This window comes from Colletotrichum fructicola, assembly GCF_000319635.2.
Source record: "Colletotrichum fructicola Nara gc5 chromosome Unknown KSG_Nara_v1_contig11, whole genome shotgun sequence".
Taxonomy (NCBI): domain Eukaryota; kingdom Fungi; phylum Ascomycota; class Sordariomycetes; order Glomerellales; family Glomerellaceae; genus Colletotrichum; species Colletotrichum fructicola.
The window spans coordinates 433862-449627 of record NW_027094061.1 but is presented as its reverse complement, the minus strand read 5'-3'; the positions used below and the strand labels follow the sequence as shown (position 1 = coordinate 449627).

General features: G+C 50.8%; 6 protein-coding genes across 6 annotated transcripts; 4 read left to right on the top strand and 2 right to left on the bottom strand.

Annotated features, from left to right (window-relative positions):
- Positions 1–324: 324 nt before the first annotated feature.
- On the bottom strand, positions 325–2111 carry CGGC5_v016649 (uncharacterized protein; the record flags this gene model as incomplete). Its single annotated transcript, XM_032037238.1, has 4 exons — positions 325–668; positions 722–1580; positions 1633–1970; positions 2033–2111. The coding sequence occupies 4 exons, from the start codon at positions 2109–2111 to the stop codon at positions 325–327; spliced, it is 1620 nt and encodes a 539-aa protein (XP_031883910.1).
- A 643-nt stretch (positions 2112–2754) lies between these two features.
- Positions 2755–3190, bottom strand: CGGC5_v016648 (uncharacterized protein; the record flags this gene model as incomplete). The annotated part of the gene is made up of 2 exons (XM_066153550.1): positions 2755–3041; positions 3091–3190. The coding sequence occupies 2 exons, from the start codon at positions 3188–3190 to the stop codon at positions 2755–2757; spliced, it is 387 nt and encodes a 128-aa protein (XP_066007000.1).
- An 855-nt stretch (positions 3191–4045) lies between these two features.
- On the top strand, positions 4046–4577 carry CGGC5_v016647 (uncharacterized protein; the record flags this gene model as incomplete). Its single annotated transcript, XM_032037237.1, has 2 exons — positions 4046–4347; positions 4484–4577. The coding sequence occupies 2 exons, from the start codon at positions 4046–4048 to the stop codon at positions 4575–4577; spliced, it is 396 nt and encodes a 131-aa protein (XP_031883909.1).
- Positions 4578–6271: 1694 nt separating this feature from the next.
- On the top strand, positions 6272–6778 carry CGGC5_v016646 (uncharacterized protein; the record flags this gene model as incomplete). Its single annotated transcript, XM_032037236.1, has 1 exon — positions 6272–6778. The coding sequence occupies one exon, from the start codon at positions 6272–6274 to the stop codon at positions 6776–6778; it is 507 nt and encodes a 168-aa protein (XP_031883911.1).
- Positions 6779–9249: 2471 nt separating this feature from the next.
- Positions 9250–11785, top strand: CGGC5_v016645 (uncharacterized protein; the record flags this gene model as incomplete). The annotated part of the gene is made up of 3 exons (XM_032037235.1): positions 9250–9348; positions 9404–10571; positions 10626–11785. The coding sequence occupies 3 exons, from the start codon at positions 9250–9252 to the stop codon at positions 11783–11785; spliced, it is 2427 nt and encodes an 808-aa protein (XP_031884017.1).
- A 1539-nt stretch (positions 11786–13324) lies between these two features.
- Positions 13325–14886, top strand: CGGC5_v016644 (54S ribosomal protein L11; the record flags this gene model as incomplete). Its single annotated transcript, XM_066153549.1, has 3 exons — positions 13325–13359; positions 13806–13838; positions 13893–14886. 3 exons carry the CDS (start codon positions 13325–13327, stop codon positions 14884–14886), a joined length of 1062 nt encoding a protein of 353 aa, XP_066007002.1.
- Positions 14887–15766: the final 880 nt, after the last annotated feature.

Here is a 15766-nt window from a genome sequence, read left to right as displayed (position 1 = left end):
TGTCCTTTCCCTCCCATGATCTCAATTCTGATCGCGATTTCCGTCATCCAATGTATCTACCTATACATAGAGGACGGAAGACTTCTTGCGGTCGACCTAATGTCATCAGCGAGGCTCGCGAGCAATATAACTGTCTTTAAAGTGTGGCTGATATTAGCGAGATTCTAGTGTACAAGTAGCTCTCATTTTCGCTCGTCTATTCATGCTTTCCGTCACATTAGGATTAATGCTTTCGTTTGCAATGTATCGTACATGATGCCATAGTTCCGTCTCTCCTTCGTCTTAGCTATATTAGAACAACTATGGCTCCTTTGCAAAGTTCTCCTACCACCCAGTATGGTAATACGGGTCCCAGCTCTGATGTCTTTGTGCATTTGTTGTGTGTTGCTGTTGAAATGGTTGATAGTTCGGGTCGTGCCACGCCATTTGAGTCGAAGGTGCTGATGCTGGTGGAGAAGCGAGTGTTGTAGCAGATGAGGCATTTGTCGAAGTTTGTTTGAGATCGTACATCGATGCTTGGCTGTAGACTGAGGCATGTCGCATGTCGTAGGTCGAATCCCTATGAAGTAAAGGTCTCTCCTGACTTGGGTCAACCTGGACAGTGTTTCCGACAAGCGAAGCGTGGTAATCTGAGGGCATATGCCCTGACAAACTGTCTTCCAGGCCAACTGCAATAATTTCAGCATCCGATGGTTCCTCAAATCAATAGGTGAGTACTTACAGGCTAAGATGTAGAACAGCTCTGCAACGACTGGAACCCACGCGGCCAAGGCAAGTACCTGACCAAATGTCCACTTATCATTCTTGTCTAGACCACCCGCCGCATCAATGATCTTCTGTCTGAAGTGCGTGAAGTAGGCGAGAATGCCCCACATGAGAAAGAGGTTGATCCACGCAATTAGAAGGCGCCAAATCGACCTCCATGTCTTGACCCAGGGCTTGTCGACCAAGCCAGGGATCTTGAAACCTGTGGTCAGAAAAATGGTGATGATAAGCCAGAGTAGAGGCAGCCCTATGACAAGGAATTGGGTCGCCTTGACAACGTGCCAGTATTGCGAGCCGCGCTGGTCGCAGTCAAAGTTCGCATGGCCACTCTTGCGCTCTGCATAGTCTACCTCAGCTCTCGGCGCCATGTAGACTACGGATGCGCTCAGGCCCCAAAGAACGAACAACACAGCGCGATGAAGCCACTTCCGATGGCCGTCATGCTTTACTAAAGCATAGAGTAGCATGACCGGGAATACCGAGAAGTTGGAGGCAATTAGAGAGAGCGCCATTTCATAGACGGCTTCGCCTGAAGGCAGATCCGGATTGACCTTTTCTCTCTCCTCTTTGTTGGTAATACTGGAATAAAGCGCCGCTCCAAGCATGGCGACAGCAATTAGCATGGCCCCGCTTAGGAACATGTCCAAGGAGCCGCGGAAAGAGTCAAGGATTCGCTCGCTGATAGTCTGCGGTTGGCCAGCTTGTCTCTTCTTCTTGTACGTATTTCTGTTGAAGTATCGGATCGACTGATGGACGGTGAAGGCAATGAGATATATCGTCCCGAGAAGCGCTTCGAGGAAGTAGGACACCACTACCTGCAAACACATCAGCCCAAACCGAACACCAACGCACATGAGAGACACCTACTCCAATGCCACACAAATCCTGACTTCCTGTATATCCGACAGCTTTGCAGAAATCGGCCTCGCACTTTTCTTTCGGGCCCCAAAGGATGGTGTCGTTGAATCGCTGGCTAAACTGATAATATTTGGGGGAGGTGGCGTTCGGAATAGGAGTGTGCATCATGTTGTAGGCGAAGAAAGAAGATACATCGGCGTACCATGTGGTCAGACTGGTATAGTTACTGGAATTATCGGGTATGGAGTTGAGAAAGAGTATCATCGAGAGTTCCATGCTCATTCCGCGTGTCGAACTTGGGTCCCAAGGGTCAGGTTGTACCAATGCTCCGAGCCATTGACCCCAGGCTATTTTCGCTGTGAGCTACATCACCGCAATGATAGCTTGTACCGATTAGGCGGGTACCTACCAGTGCAGTTGTTATGGAAGTTTAGCTGGTCCCAGGTCAGGTTACCGGGAACCCAAAGGTCTTGATCGATGTTGGCCATGGTGGGAGATCCTCTGCACGATGCCCTACGGGCTGGCCCTCTGCCAAGTTATGATCGTATGATCCCCCTTGGGATGCAGTCTGCCAGGGTACAAGCTGTCGATTCGAGTGGAAAAGCTGGGCAGGGGCATCTGCCGGGAGGGGGAAGACAACCATGCTTATATCTAAGCTCTCGGCGAGATCGACACCATGGCAGGTCACAACATTCCGGACGCAAATAATCCCCGGCCTACAGCCGCAGATTTTCTGTCCTTTCACAGCTCAGATCATCTGAAAGACCCCTCATAGCTTCCGGCCGGGATGATGTAGCTGAACAGCTGGGGCTGACAGCTAAGACAAAAAGGGAGCAAAAATCGAGCCTAAGTCTCGTGGTGAGATTAGCTAGCGTAAGCCACAGTCCCCCAACTGAATTACGAGTTCCGCAGTTGCACAAGGCTGGCCATTCACAGCATTCTGATTCCGCCAAATTCGCTTGGGAATTTTGCGCTGCTCGCGCTAGCGGCTTTGGGCCGCGCAGCTGGCCGTTGGGGCTGGCAATTCGACGGTGCCGGCGGTTAATGGCACTCGTTCTCCGTGCGGGAAGGTTGGGTGTCGCTGATGGCATGGAGTGAATTCGAGTCATAGTACTTTGGGGGGTCAAAGGTTTATGCCTGGCATTCGGTTTCATTGAGTCTAACTCTACTAGCCCAAGGGCTGGTTGCGATGCTGTGTGCGGACGTGCCTATCGCGATTGTATTTCCTGGGAAATCCACGGCCTTTCCCTTCCGAATACTTGCAGCCATTGTGAGGGCAGAAGTAAGGTAAGAAACCCTCAACAGTTTCAGGATGTCTGTCCTCCCGATGGCGGCGTAGATCCTTCCTGTAAACAAACGTTGAAGAGCAACCCTCTTCTGTGCACTTGAATTGTCTGGCGTGTTTCGTGATGCATCGGCTTCAATCACAATTAAATCACTCCTTGGACCATCTCGGGAGAGACTTACTTGAGAAGGTACCGCTTCTGGTGAACACGTTGACATTGGTCGCATCGCCAAAGGCCAGACTCTCTATCATGGACCGCAATGGCTTCCTCAGCGGACACATCGTCCTGATAGTCGTTATTGCCAGGATACTGTTGTGTTTCTGGGAAGGACTGTTGAGGAATAAAGTTCCTCTCGACTTCGATTCTATTTTGCCCATGATTCTCCTGCTCCCCATCGATATGCCCAGCAGGCTGGAGGAAGCTAGACGCTGTACTCCAGTCATATTCTTCGAGTGGCCCTCCACTACCGGTCTGAACCCACAGAGGATCAACGGTTTCGAGACACTGATGATGATGATGATAAAAGAACCCTAGACCAGTCGAGCCTGAGGGGTCTGAACTTGAGATTAAGGCCTACCCAAGAAAGAGTTGAAGGAGTGGTAAGCCTGCTGGATGGTTATGGCAAGAACAAGAGGGCAAGGGCTAAGCTTCAAAGCAAGAAAAAGAGTGATCTGGTCGGCAACGAAGGTTGTGGAAAGGAGTGACAGGCTTCGCACAACATGTGCCGGCCGTGGGGAAGGGAGAGAAATCCGGGAAATGAGCACGTTGGTTGGGGGGGGTATTTATCGCCGGGAGCATTCTGAGCAAGATGACAAGCGTCCAGTATGATTGGACGCGTGGAATGGTAGGCCTCAACTCTATCTTCTCGATAACCATGGCCCATGTGTCTTCATGTGTTGTGAAATCTTATTTCTTGTAGGCCTCATCTGATGTGCGATAACCAATGACAATAGAGATGGCATTGGTTTCGTGGTTTCCGTGGCTAGGTCCTGACAGACCGAGTACTTCAAATGCTCCTTTGATGAGTTTGTATTAAATGGTAATGGAGGAATCCCGCTTTCTTTTTCTTCCACAATCCAGCAAGTCTCTCCCGAACCACTTTCTCTCTGTTTCTGAACATCAATCAAGTCGAGGCCATGTCTGCACTACTTTGCTGCGAGTCCCTCAAGCCTTACAAGGCTCTGTGTACCGATCATGAGGTCAGGTTCACTCGATTCATGGCCTGGGCCAAAGACGGCCAGCGGACAGTCATAGAAGAAGCTTCCAAGATCGATGGTACCAACCGGATTCCTCTCTATGCAATCCAGCTGGTGCGTCAGGTCAACTATGGGCCGCTAGAGAGCAAGCGATACTTTGTCAACTTTGCGGATCGCACCCATTCATATGTCGAGGTTGCTGAAGACTTCTTGATCCATGTCAACTTCCAGAAGATCAATTCGTATGGAACCTCTCTTTCTTGCTCCCTCCACGGCGAATCCTTCTCGCATTGGACGGTCCTAGACTTCGGAGAATGCGCCTGCTGACCCGTCTCCTTCAGGTTCAAGAACTTCAAATGTGACTGACATACACGATAGGTTCTTCGAGATCAACCTGTATCATAAGGACCCTATCAACAAGCACCATTGGAGGGCTAATCTGGCTCGGCCGGCCAGCAATATCGACCTCTGAGACTTGGGCGAGGTTTTCGAGCGTATCCCAACGAGTATCACTTGGCGTCAGTAACGTCTGGAAATTTACATTGCTGTGGTTTTCCTGGTCTAGCACATGTGCCACGGTCTAACGAGGTCAAACAAGAGTCGATCGCTTTACTGACGCCAAGTGCATCTCGATGGGGTACACTCTATGTGGCGATCCGGCTGTCATAAGCTTAAAATTGAAAATATTTGCTCTTCGACTTCTGCGCATACATTGAGGCCATGTGAAATCCTTTCGTTGCCATTTCTCCGATGTGATACTCACCCCCAATGCCTGAGATGATATTCTCGCACCCACGCCGGCCACTTAGCACTGGCATGACCGGACTTTGGGTACCTGTATTTGGTTTCAACCGGACGGAGTGGCGCCGTGGCTGAAAGAGCGCATGTGTTCTTGTCCGCCAAAGCGCCACATCGCATGAAGTCTTACCCAGCGCGTAAGCCCCCGGAATGAACAAGGAAGCAAACTTCCCCCGGCGCCACGGCCAAGCTGGTCTAACGTCGTGTGTTCCGACCTACGTCGCTTCACATGGCTAAATTCTATGTTCTTAGTGTCGTCCACAAGGCATTCTCTGCTCCCTAAGATGTTTTTTTTTTCCTCTTTGTCTATCGGTTGTCACAGCGGCTTCCCTCACAACATCCAGTATTTTATTGTTCCCGGATCGCAAACGGCCAGCCACTTTCAAACTTGGCTGACTTTGCCATGGTTTCAGCATGTCTCAGATCCGATCGACAACGTCCCCCAGGCTGACTTCACCGCGTGCAGAACAGAGGCATCCCAACAAGAAGAACAAGCGAGTTGCGAAGTGATCTTTGAGGGACGTACGTCTTATTGGATGTTGGATGCTGAGTGGTTGAAATACGATTCTGGATGGGATGACACCAAGGTCCCAGACAATTGCGCATAGTTGGGCTTTCAAACTTCGCTGAACAGTCTTTTCTGGTCTGGTGATGAGTTTAGCTCAAGCCAACATATGGGTTCTCTTTCTTTCGTCATATTTACGGTGCTTAAGAGCGCTCCAGTTATATGAAATAAGCATAAGAAAAACTGTTAGGGAATCATACTGTGAAGATTGGGTACCTGGACGACAGATGTCGATTGTTCCCTTCAAACCGCTATGTTCTTCGTCACTCCAACGCTGCAGATTTCTAGCATCGAAACGTAGTCTTTGCAACTTATCTCGGGATTGTAGGGGTTGAGGCAACCAGGAACTCAATTCTGACACCTTGTCCTGTCAAATACACATGAGGCCCATTTCCTTTGATATCTTTTGACCATATGGGCCCCAAATCTAATGTTCTATGATCAAAAGCATTCTTCACCAGATTTAATGTGGTAGCTCTTAGTTCTTTTGCACTTGGACTACGCCCATTGTTTTCAGACAGAAACCGCAGTGCACGAAGAAGCCTGTTCTTTGAATTGATAAATCTTCATTTTCATTGTTCTGAGGACGACAACAAGAAGGCCATTCAACTGCTTGGTCTTTTACAGAACCAAATAAGTTCATTGACTCGAGTATGAAATTTCATCCAGAACTTACATAACTGGACCAGTCTGCCTTCGTCTTCCTTCAAGTCTCAGAAGCAAGTCACTTCCAACTGAATCAATTGAAGCAACACATACCATCAACATAACTCAACACAAACTCTTCACAAACAGCCAACACGATGTCAGACACTCTCGAGAACATGCATGGTGGCGCCGGATACCATGCCCGCTGCATGCAATGGTTGGAGGATAGCAAGCCATCCGATGCTCCGGCCGACTTCTCCAACTCCTATCCCAACAAGTCTAAGATCAATAATCGTAGCAACACCATTGGATCCCCAGACGTCTATGAGCACTCGGAAATTGGCAACAATGGAGTTGCTCAAGTTGGATCCTTTGGGGGTGGCCGTGTCAAGCAGCTGGTGGCCGGCTACGAGGCCCGTTCTCGCCGGACCGAAGAACTGGCCGATGAGGCCGCACGCCGCAAGCGAGAGACCACTAAAGCTTTGCAATCGGCCGCTGCTACTAATATTTTGGACGGAGACGATGGTTTCAAGGGTGTGGACCAGGCCGCAGGCTCACCCTCAGAGGGAATTTGCAAAGAGAAGGCCTCAGACTTGGAGGACGATAACGGCGAGTTGGAAGATAGCTGGTATCAAGTCAACAAGGGATCAGATCTGGACTAGGCAAGCAACATCCACTTCATCTAGTAGCCTGCAGGTCAGGTCTACTGGGGTTTGAAGCTTTTCAGGCCCTTACCCTCCTTTGCTCTTTCGGTCTTTGAAAGCCTGAATTCTTCAACTTGTGATAAAGGCTTCGTTGAATAAACGTCACTAAATTTGCACATATTAAACTTTCGTCGCATATCATGTCCCTCTGCCTGCACGTCTCTCGTATTCTTTCTTCCACATGACACTGTAAACTGCAAGCTTGTAATCGAGTTGCTTCCAATCCCAGGGGATCGTTTGGCTGGCCAGGCCATTATCCATGGACCTTAGTTATGACGCAGGAGCTATGGTCAGGTATCACAGAGACCAGGCCTTGGGTGCGTCATGAAAGAACGGCTACTGAGCATTGTTCATCATTAATGGCATTGTGTGAAGCCAGTTGTGGTATGTTCTGAGAGATATGGTTGCCTATATATGAAGCCATGTCGTCCAAGCAGGACTTGAATGGTCGAACCATTATCTTCTTATTTCTTCTCTCCCGCATCAGAATCCAATGGTCAGTATCACAGTCGTAACCCAGAAGATTCGATCACCAGTAATTTGTTCGAACGACGTCCAGAATGGCCGAGAACGAAGGCAACTCTTTCTTTTTTCCGAATCCTCCCACTGAAAATAATCAAGAACTCGACGACAAAGGCGAAAATAGACGAGATTATCATGAGACATCTTCATCATCCGCCATGGATGACAGTCATGACTGGTCATTTCTAAGTGATCCTGATGGCTCTTTTGAACTAATTTCGGAGAGAGATGCGAATTCATCACCCTCATTACGTTCCCTCAGAAGCGTCCGAAGCCTTGGAAGCCTCGAACTTTCACCTCCACTGGCCCTGTCAGACTGGGGCTCAGATGACGAAGCCAGCAGCAGCGGAAGCGATGTATCACTGCGAAGCAGCCGTTCCGCCCCGGACCTGAGACAATTGCAGCAGCTTCCACCTGTTCCAAAACTGGACTATAGCAAGCATGGTCCTGCTCTGGATTGGTTTATGTCTCAAACCTTCCTGCATGACAGCTGGAAAACACCTCCAGATTTCACCACTGAAGTCGTGGACAAGCGTGCCCGAGCCCCTTTTCCGAATTTTGTATTTGAAGGATCGACTCGAAATCATCAACATGATGCGTATTACAACATCTTGCTTCGTCGTCGAAAGATTAGAGATCGTTACAAGGACCGCGAGCTCCGAAATTTGGGTAATACGCCGGACTGTGACTGGCGCTGGTGTGGTTTCCCTAACTGCGAAGCGTCGACATGCCGGTACACCATTGAGTTCAATGACGGCTTTGGCATTTTTGCACACAAGATCCTATGCTATAATGACAAGGGCTCCAGGAAAGATGTATTGAGGGCGCTCTTATCCGACTTTGAGAGTATAGCTGAAGATTTGGGAGCTGGAATCCATGATCTTGTAGCTTTTGCAGTTTCCCCGCCGATCCTCTGCGCCATGGCTGATTGTGTTCCAACGTTTTTGGACAACGACGGCAACAAACGAGGGATATTCATATCCGTTAAGGATATCCAAACAGCAGAAATCAACTTCGAGGAGATTATGGTCTCTATGTCAAGGAATAGTAGGGAAGAACAAGCTCGGTTGCACAAGAAAATCTGGGCCAACGAAGGCCACGCGGTGTCGAAAACTGCCCCTGAGTTGGTGCTTGAGTACTTCATGCGAGCCGAAGCATGGCGTAAACGACAGACTGAAAGAGGTTACCCGTGGAATTGGGAAACTGGAGCTTCGGTCGGCATCTTCAAGATTATACTCGGCACGTTGAGGCGCCAGTTCGAGGACGGCCGTCTGATTTTGAGTGATGGGTCTCAAAAGGGGTTTGTGGAAAAGACATGGAGGCAATGGCTTGATACGTATCGTCCTTGGAACGATCGGAGGGTGGCTATTCTGACAGAATTGGAGGCCGATTGTACAGCGAAACGAGGAAAGGCCGACCAGACAAAGCACACTCATGAAGGGGTCGGCCAGAGTAAGGGTTGGTGGTGGCCCAGTCGACCTAGAGCTGCCGGCGTTGATCTGACGCGAAATCACTGAGTTTCAGAGCTCAAAGGTAAAGAACTTGTTTTGTATTTCATCGAGCTTTCTGTCGAGTTGCTGCCTCAGCTGCGTGACTCCCATGGTGATCCACCCGAACTCGGGATGAAAGGTGAGAAAGACAGTAACGACTGAGGACTCCTTCCTCCTACCTCACAAAAGGAGAATGGTTTTCCTCCGTCTTTTTCTACTCAACCACAGAAAAGGTTTCCCTGCCTTCTTTTCGCAATTTTTCGTCTTTCCACACAGCAACGCAAATTATCCTTGGTCGAGTCGGCCGCGCCCCGCGTCTCTTGACCATCCCATTGCTCGTATCCTCCTGAAATCGTTTCCAACGTCTCAGTCCTCGCCATCTTTACGCTACTCTCGCCCGTCCAGAAACCCACCGAGATGGCTTCCGGCGGTCTTTATCCGACCCCTACGCCCTCCTGGTTCACTCTGGCCGACCGCCATCACCTCGAGCGCGTCCTTGACGTGTCAGGCTACTCGGTATGTCTTCTATTACGTTTAAAGGCTTCAGACTGATGATTGGCTCCGTTGTCAGCGCAAGGGGAATAAAACGGCAGACACCCTCGATGAAGAAGCTCGGCGAAATCTCATTGAGATTGACTACCACCTTTTCCAGGATGGTCTCCCTGACTACTTCGACCGCTCAAAGCGCTACGATCGGCAGCCTGGAGACCCGCTCGATCGCATGTTTGCTGCGCTTCCCACGCCGGCCGATGACGAAAAGGTCACCTCTCCGGACGTAAAGCTTGAGAAGGGTATCGCTGACTACAACCGCCGATTTGTACTCGCCCTTTGGCCTTACGCGAACTCCTCACTCCAGCGTGTCGTCCAGATTTCAAGCGACCCCAACGCCCATGATTACTGGTGGCTGACGCGGTTTGCCTTCTCTCTCCACGAACGGTCTGATCTCTCCATCCGTTGCACCTTCAGCCAGCTTCTCGGTCAACTCGCTGTCTCTGGCACTATTCCAGTCAGCCCGGCCCCCGTCGCCGCCGATGAACTCTCCGTACCTGGTGCCTATCCTGCATCTTCTTCTTCGAATGATGCAACCGAACTATCCAGAAAGCAAGCCTGGCTTCGATACACTCGATTCATCTACCAAGGACGACATGACGAGGATTCCGACAACTGTTTACATCAAGTAGCTGCGAGTACAAAGTTGAATGATCTTCATGAGCTCCTTGATGTGAACAAGTGCGCTTTCTGTCACGTTCGCTGCGCCAATTCACCCAATAGGTTGCGGCACTGCTCAGGCTGCCACATCGAGGCATTCCGCTACATGAGGCGCGCCTATTGTTCGGAGAAGTGCCAGAAGGCAGATTGGTCAAACAATCACTATTACGCTTGCCAGAAGCGAAAGCACTTCCTCCGCGCCGTCGACATGTTACGTGCGGTGGCTCAAAAGTTCCAGAGCTTTACCTATTCCGAGCTTTTTACTGATGCGGCAGTGACGATGAATCTAGATGGAAGAGGAGACATGCCCGCGACCGAAGACCTGGCTGACAAGATGACTATGAAGAACTCTCGCACCGTTTTCTCGTCAACAGTCGCAGCTTGTGGGCCCTGGCTTGGTCGAGAAGGTTTGGACTGGAAGGCATGTCTGAAAACAGCGGACCCGGATGTCAAGAGGAAGCTTTTAGCGTGGGACGCTACCGACAACATTTACTACCACCTTCAGGGTTTGATATACCTCATCCTTGCGCGTAGGTGACCTTTACCCTCATCTCCAATTGTTACAGTATGCTGATCAGCAGTAGCACACTGCGATGCGATTGTCGAGATGACCGTCCTCAGTCGCAACGCTGAATGGATTGCTTCCACTGCCGGCGACATATCGCGCGAAACCAATGAGTTCCAGACCTCAAAAGGCAAAGATCCTATGTTCTGGCCTCGCCCAATCCTCAGCTGCCATATCAGAGGCGCCTCGACGGAAGAAGGCGTGTACGTGATTGACCTTCTTGGTTCAAAAGTTGGCCATGAGCACATTGTGCTCCCATACGATGCTTACGTCAAGTCTCGTCATGTGTCGTGCCTGTCCTCGGTGCCCCTTTACCCTACCAAGAGATGGGTTCCTCATCCTTATCCTGTCGAACAGAAGGGCCTCGTCGTCACTCGCGACGGTATTTCAGAGGCTCTTCGGTCGTCGATCATGAGATACTTCGCCCAGCACTGGGCGGACATGAAGGGGCCAGGGCACCTGGCCAAGTTGAAGGACGAGCCGTACGAAGTCTATCTCCAGCACTTTCTGAAATTGATAGATAAGATTCTGGAGGACGCTACCGCAAAGAGTCGTGCTGCCGGCCACTGCCAACGATACCTCCACCACGACCCCAACCCGTATTCGCACGAGTACACGATCGGAATGACATGGAGAGAGGCCGAGGTTTCTGTCTACAAGAACGTATGGATGAAAGCCAATGCGCACAAGACTATCATGGGTACCATTAGCGAGCAGAACAAAAGACTACCGGCCGGGTCGGAGACGCGCCGCCTTGTCCTTATGTGGATCGACCGGTTGGTGAAGCACCGCCAGAAGCATCCATTTGATGCCGCAGACATCCTAGGATCGAAGCTGTCCAAGCACTACAACCTCGCTGGAGATTTTGGTCTCGAAGAGACACGTGCGATCGAGTCTTCGTTTCTACAGTGGAGCGGTGTCCCGAAGCGTGAGGTTGAGCGATTCTTCACCTTCTGCGAAAAGATGCTCGGTGGCAACAAATTGGACGGCCCCATCACACCTGAGCTGTTCCGCACTCTGACGAGCCCAAATGGAGCAATGGACTTCATGAAGAATATGACCCCAGACGAAGCTCAGATGTTCCTTGGTATCGGTCACTTGATGATGAGCCCAAATGCATCTGATACCATTGAACACCTGCAGGCAAAGCTCCACGGCCTGAACATTGCTAAGAAGTGAAGGCTCAGTATTCTTTCAGAAGAGAGTTCTATTAGTTGGGGGACTTGATGCCGGAAACTTGGGGTCAATTTGGGGTTTCGATGGCGCGGCAAGCCAGCATCTGTATTTAGGTAGTCTGACGAGCATTGGACTCAGTGTAGTCGTGCTTATGTCACGTGTGTAATTCGTACATTCAGGGAAACTTCAACCTCACGGTCGCGTGAGCTGTGTTTTCTGTATCATACCAACTGTTCTTGGTTCCTATCAGGTTTTTGCTCGATTCCCTGTCGTCTCTATTGTCCCTGTCGTCTCTACTGTCCATGTCGTCTCTACTGTCCCTGTCGTCTTTGTCGTCCTTGTTAAATGGCGTGATGGATGTCAAGTACTTCGAAGAGTCTATCCTCACTGCCAATTCTTGCTTTACCTCTCTATACTAGCTCTAAAAAAGATGGCTTCTTCACATGCCTCTCGTGTCGGATCCACCCAGCTGATGCCCAACCTAATGCTTACAAAGTTCTTCTTGAACAGGCGGCTATTCATCTCGTCCATCTTTGTTTCAAGTAGGTCCCTCAATGCCTTGTTATGATCTCCGGCAAATCTGCGATCTAACCGTGATCTATCATTGCGGAGTCGTTTGGCCAACTCCTCCCATGATGCGGTCCAGAGGAGTGCCGTGTATTCGTTGAAGTCCCGATCAGACTTTCCTGTGTTCTCTCGGACGATGGAGACCATTGACTCGAAGGCAGTTGTACCATCGAATCCGTCTAGCTCGCCACATAGGACGGCAATGCCTTTCGCAATTTCTGTGATTGGTGCTGTTGGCTTTGGTCCGAGGATGCTTTCGCCACAACGACTAATATCCTGAAGACTGCGCGATGTCTGCCATGCCCAGAGCTGGCGCTCTTCCTCATCTATAGCCTGGATCATTTCTCCCCAGGTCATGCCTTTGCGACGCAAGTGCTCGCATCGGAAGAACTCGCTGACCTTCTCAACAGCACCGTATTTTTGGAAGGTGGCTGTGAGATCTTTTCGGCGGCAGCCGAGGTATTTTAGTAGGTAGTGCTCTCGAAGGATCTGCTTAAGTTCGACAATCAAGTCAAAATATCTAGTCTCGTCTCTGAATGCTTCCTCTAACTTTTTCTTATGTGTGGCGGTCCTCTTTAAACACTCGCTGGTTAGCCTCCTTTCTTTCTTGTGTGCCCATTCGATTCCTTCTGCTGACGCGGCAAGAAGGGTTGAGGCAAATCGTTCGCTGTGGTGGGTGATCCATCGACCACGGATTCGGAGATGCTTATCAGCGAATTCCAAGTTATCCAGAAAATAATCAGTAGCGTGCCTGAAATAGCGTTCGTTGACAGCCATATTTGTTCTTGTTGTGGTGGTGGTAGTCATGTTTATTACTTTTGAAATAGAGGAGATTAAGTAGCAGAAAGATGTCTTCAGTTTGTAATGGGTGCGATGATAGATAAGATCTGGGAAAAGTCTTTCAGTGCATTGCGTCAATCTCTTGGTCTTTAAATGGGTTTCCTAGAGGCAACGAGTAAAGTTTTCCAAGCCACAATGGTGCATGGCACCAAAATGGCCGCAAACTTTCTGTAAACAGCCCCCATGTCTCTTTTTCAGTTACTGAAGAACAACTTAACGTGGAGTTCTCATAATTCTGCAACTTGAACGTGGGTTATGAGACTTCAACCCTTCATGGTAGACGCGGCAGCCATCCGAAGACGCGGCCCCACACGGCCGGACCAATGCCGGACCACCTAGAAAATACCGAGCGACCGTGTAGCTGGTCTCATATTTCAGTGATGGTCATCTTTGTTCTTCAATTTTCCCCATTTCGTTCGACTCTTTTCAGAAGCCTTTGCTCTTCGCTGGGGTGGTGTCAGTGAAAACATCATCGGGTTGACGGGTCGTCAAAGGGGTGTGGCTGATTGGCCAATCAGATCAACCTCGATGATGGTGCACGGACCACCAGAAATTTGTCCGATCGAAGTTGAAGCTCGAAAGCTTCGTCGACTTTTTCCATCACCAGCATATCCAGCGGCAGGACAGGCACATCCCGCTCACCAGACACGTACGATGACCTCCAAACCCTCTCCGCGACCCATTTACTGACTCTATGTTGCAGAATGCCGCCTCGGTTACCAACACAGGCCGCCCGCGCCCTGCGCAGGCTGGCGACCCCCTCCACCCCGATCGCACGATATCTCAGCACCACAACTCCTTACCTCGCGGCCCCCTCAGCAGCAGGCCCCGGCAGCTCCTTTGCTCGCATGCCCGCCGACTACGTCCCCGCGACAAAGCCTCCCTCCGCCCGCCCGCCCGAGACCCGCAAGTCGCAGCTCATCCGAACCTACACCTCCCTCCTCCGCACGACACCCCTCATCCTCTTCTTCCAGCACAGCAACCTGACCGCAGACGAGTGGTCCGCCGTCCGTCGCGAGCTCAACAATGCCCTCGACGCAGCCACGCCCGAAGGCTCCCCGGTGCTGGGCAGCGACGTCCACCTGCAGGTCCTGCGCACGCGCATGTTCAACGTCGCGCTGAAGCTGGCCGAGTTCTACGACCCCGAAGTCGCCAAGGCAAACCCGAACACGCAGCAGGGACGCAAGGGCCCGCTGGTGCACGATCTGAGCATGGCGGCGTACGAGGCGATGAAGAGCTTTGAGGTGCCGGAGGACTCTGCCTACGCGCAGATCTCGCCTTTGCTGTGCGGACCGACGGCGGCGCTTGTGTTCCCCGCCGTGTCGCCTGCGCACCTGGCTGCCGCGCTGAGGATTCTCTCGCCCAGCCCGCCCAAGTTCCCGGCGCCGACGAGGAAGAAGAGCCCGAGTTACTACGACCCGCTGGTGCAGAACGGTCTGCAGAAGTTGCTGCTCGTTGGTGGACGTGTCGAGGGCGACGTGTTTGACGTGGAGGGCGTCAAGTGGGTTGGTGGCATCGAGGGTGGCCTGGACGGCTTGAGGGCACAGCTTGTGTACATTCTCCAGAGCGCTGGTCTGGGTCTTACGAATGCCTTGGAGGCTGGCAGCAAGAGCTTGTGGCTGACACTGGAGGGACGGAAAACGATGTTGGAGGAGGAGGGCAAGCCGGCTGAGGCTGAAGAGAAGAAGAGCGAGTAGATGGGAGGGAAGTGTATGATATTCCTGTAAAAGTCTGTATTATCAGGAGACGACGGATCTCTACTATAGAGTTTATTCATGATATTCTGCTGGTATGGAGGTGATTTTGGAGCTTCGACGTGCCAGCAAATTGGTTGGTCGGCAACTCTCACGTTGTTGTCTAGGAAAGCTCGGTTTCCTAATAGAAATCGCCTATCGATTATGTGTCTATGGTAATCCTTAAGTATACCGGCGATAACGACGATGCCGGTAGAGAAGACGATGACAGCGGCGGTGATCACAAAGAACCTACAAGCAATCTGGTCGTTGTCACAGCTTACTAGGTACTTAGTATTACTAGGTTACCAAAGCACTGATTTCGCTTCCCTTTCACAGAAAGCATTGAAGTGTATTATTGAATCCACATGAGAGGGGGCGGTTCAAGCGATAACAAGGGTGAGCCTTCCGAAGATGCATGTCCGTCTCAGGATAGTGTCTTCTGGTTTGTTGTCAAGAAACAAGCCAAAATACGGAAACATATAGCTGGTTGACGGGAGTTTAAACAGGCGAACTTTCTTAGCCTGGCATGTGTCTGGGTTTGGCTCTCGTCTTAGATTGTGCCTCAGTGACAGACTGACAGTTGGGAGGGATGGTGCAATTTGAGTGGTGGTTGCGGGGCGCAAGCCACTAACATGACCGCTGCAGGTGACCTGCATGAACGCGCCGTCGGACCGAAAAAGACCCCTAATTAAGCTTGAGGCGCAAGCTCCAGCGGGAAAAAGGTTGCGAAGGTGCCTCGAGTCCAGCGTAGGTAGTGTACCTGACGCCATGCCATTGCGCGTTTCTAAGCTCTCCAAATCGGCCAGTTGACGTACCTCTCCATTCGTACTCTCTCCACGCA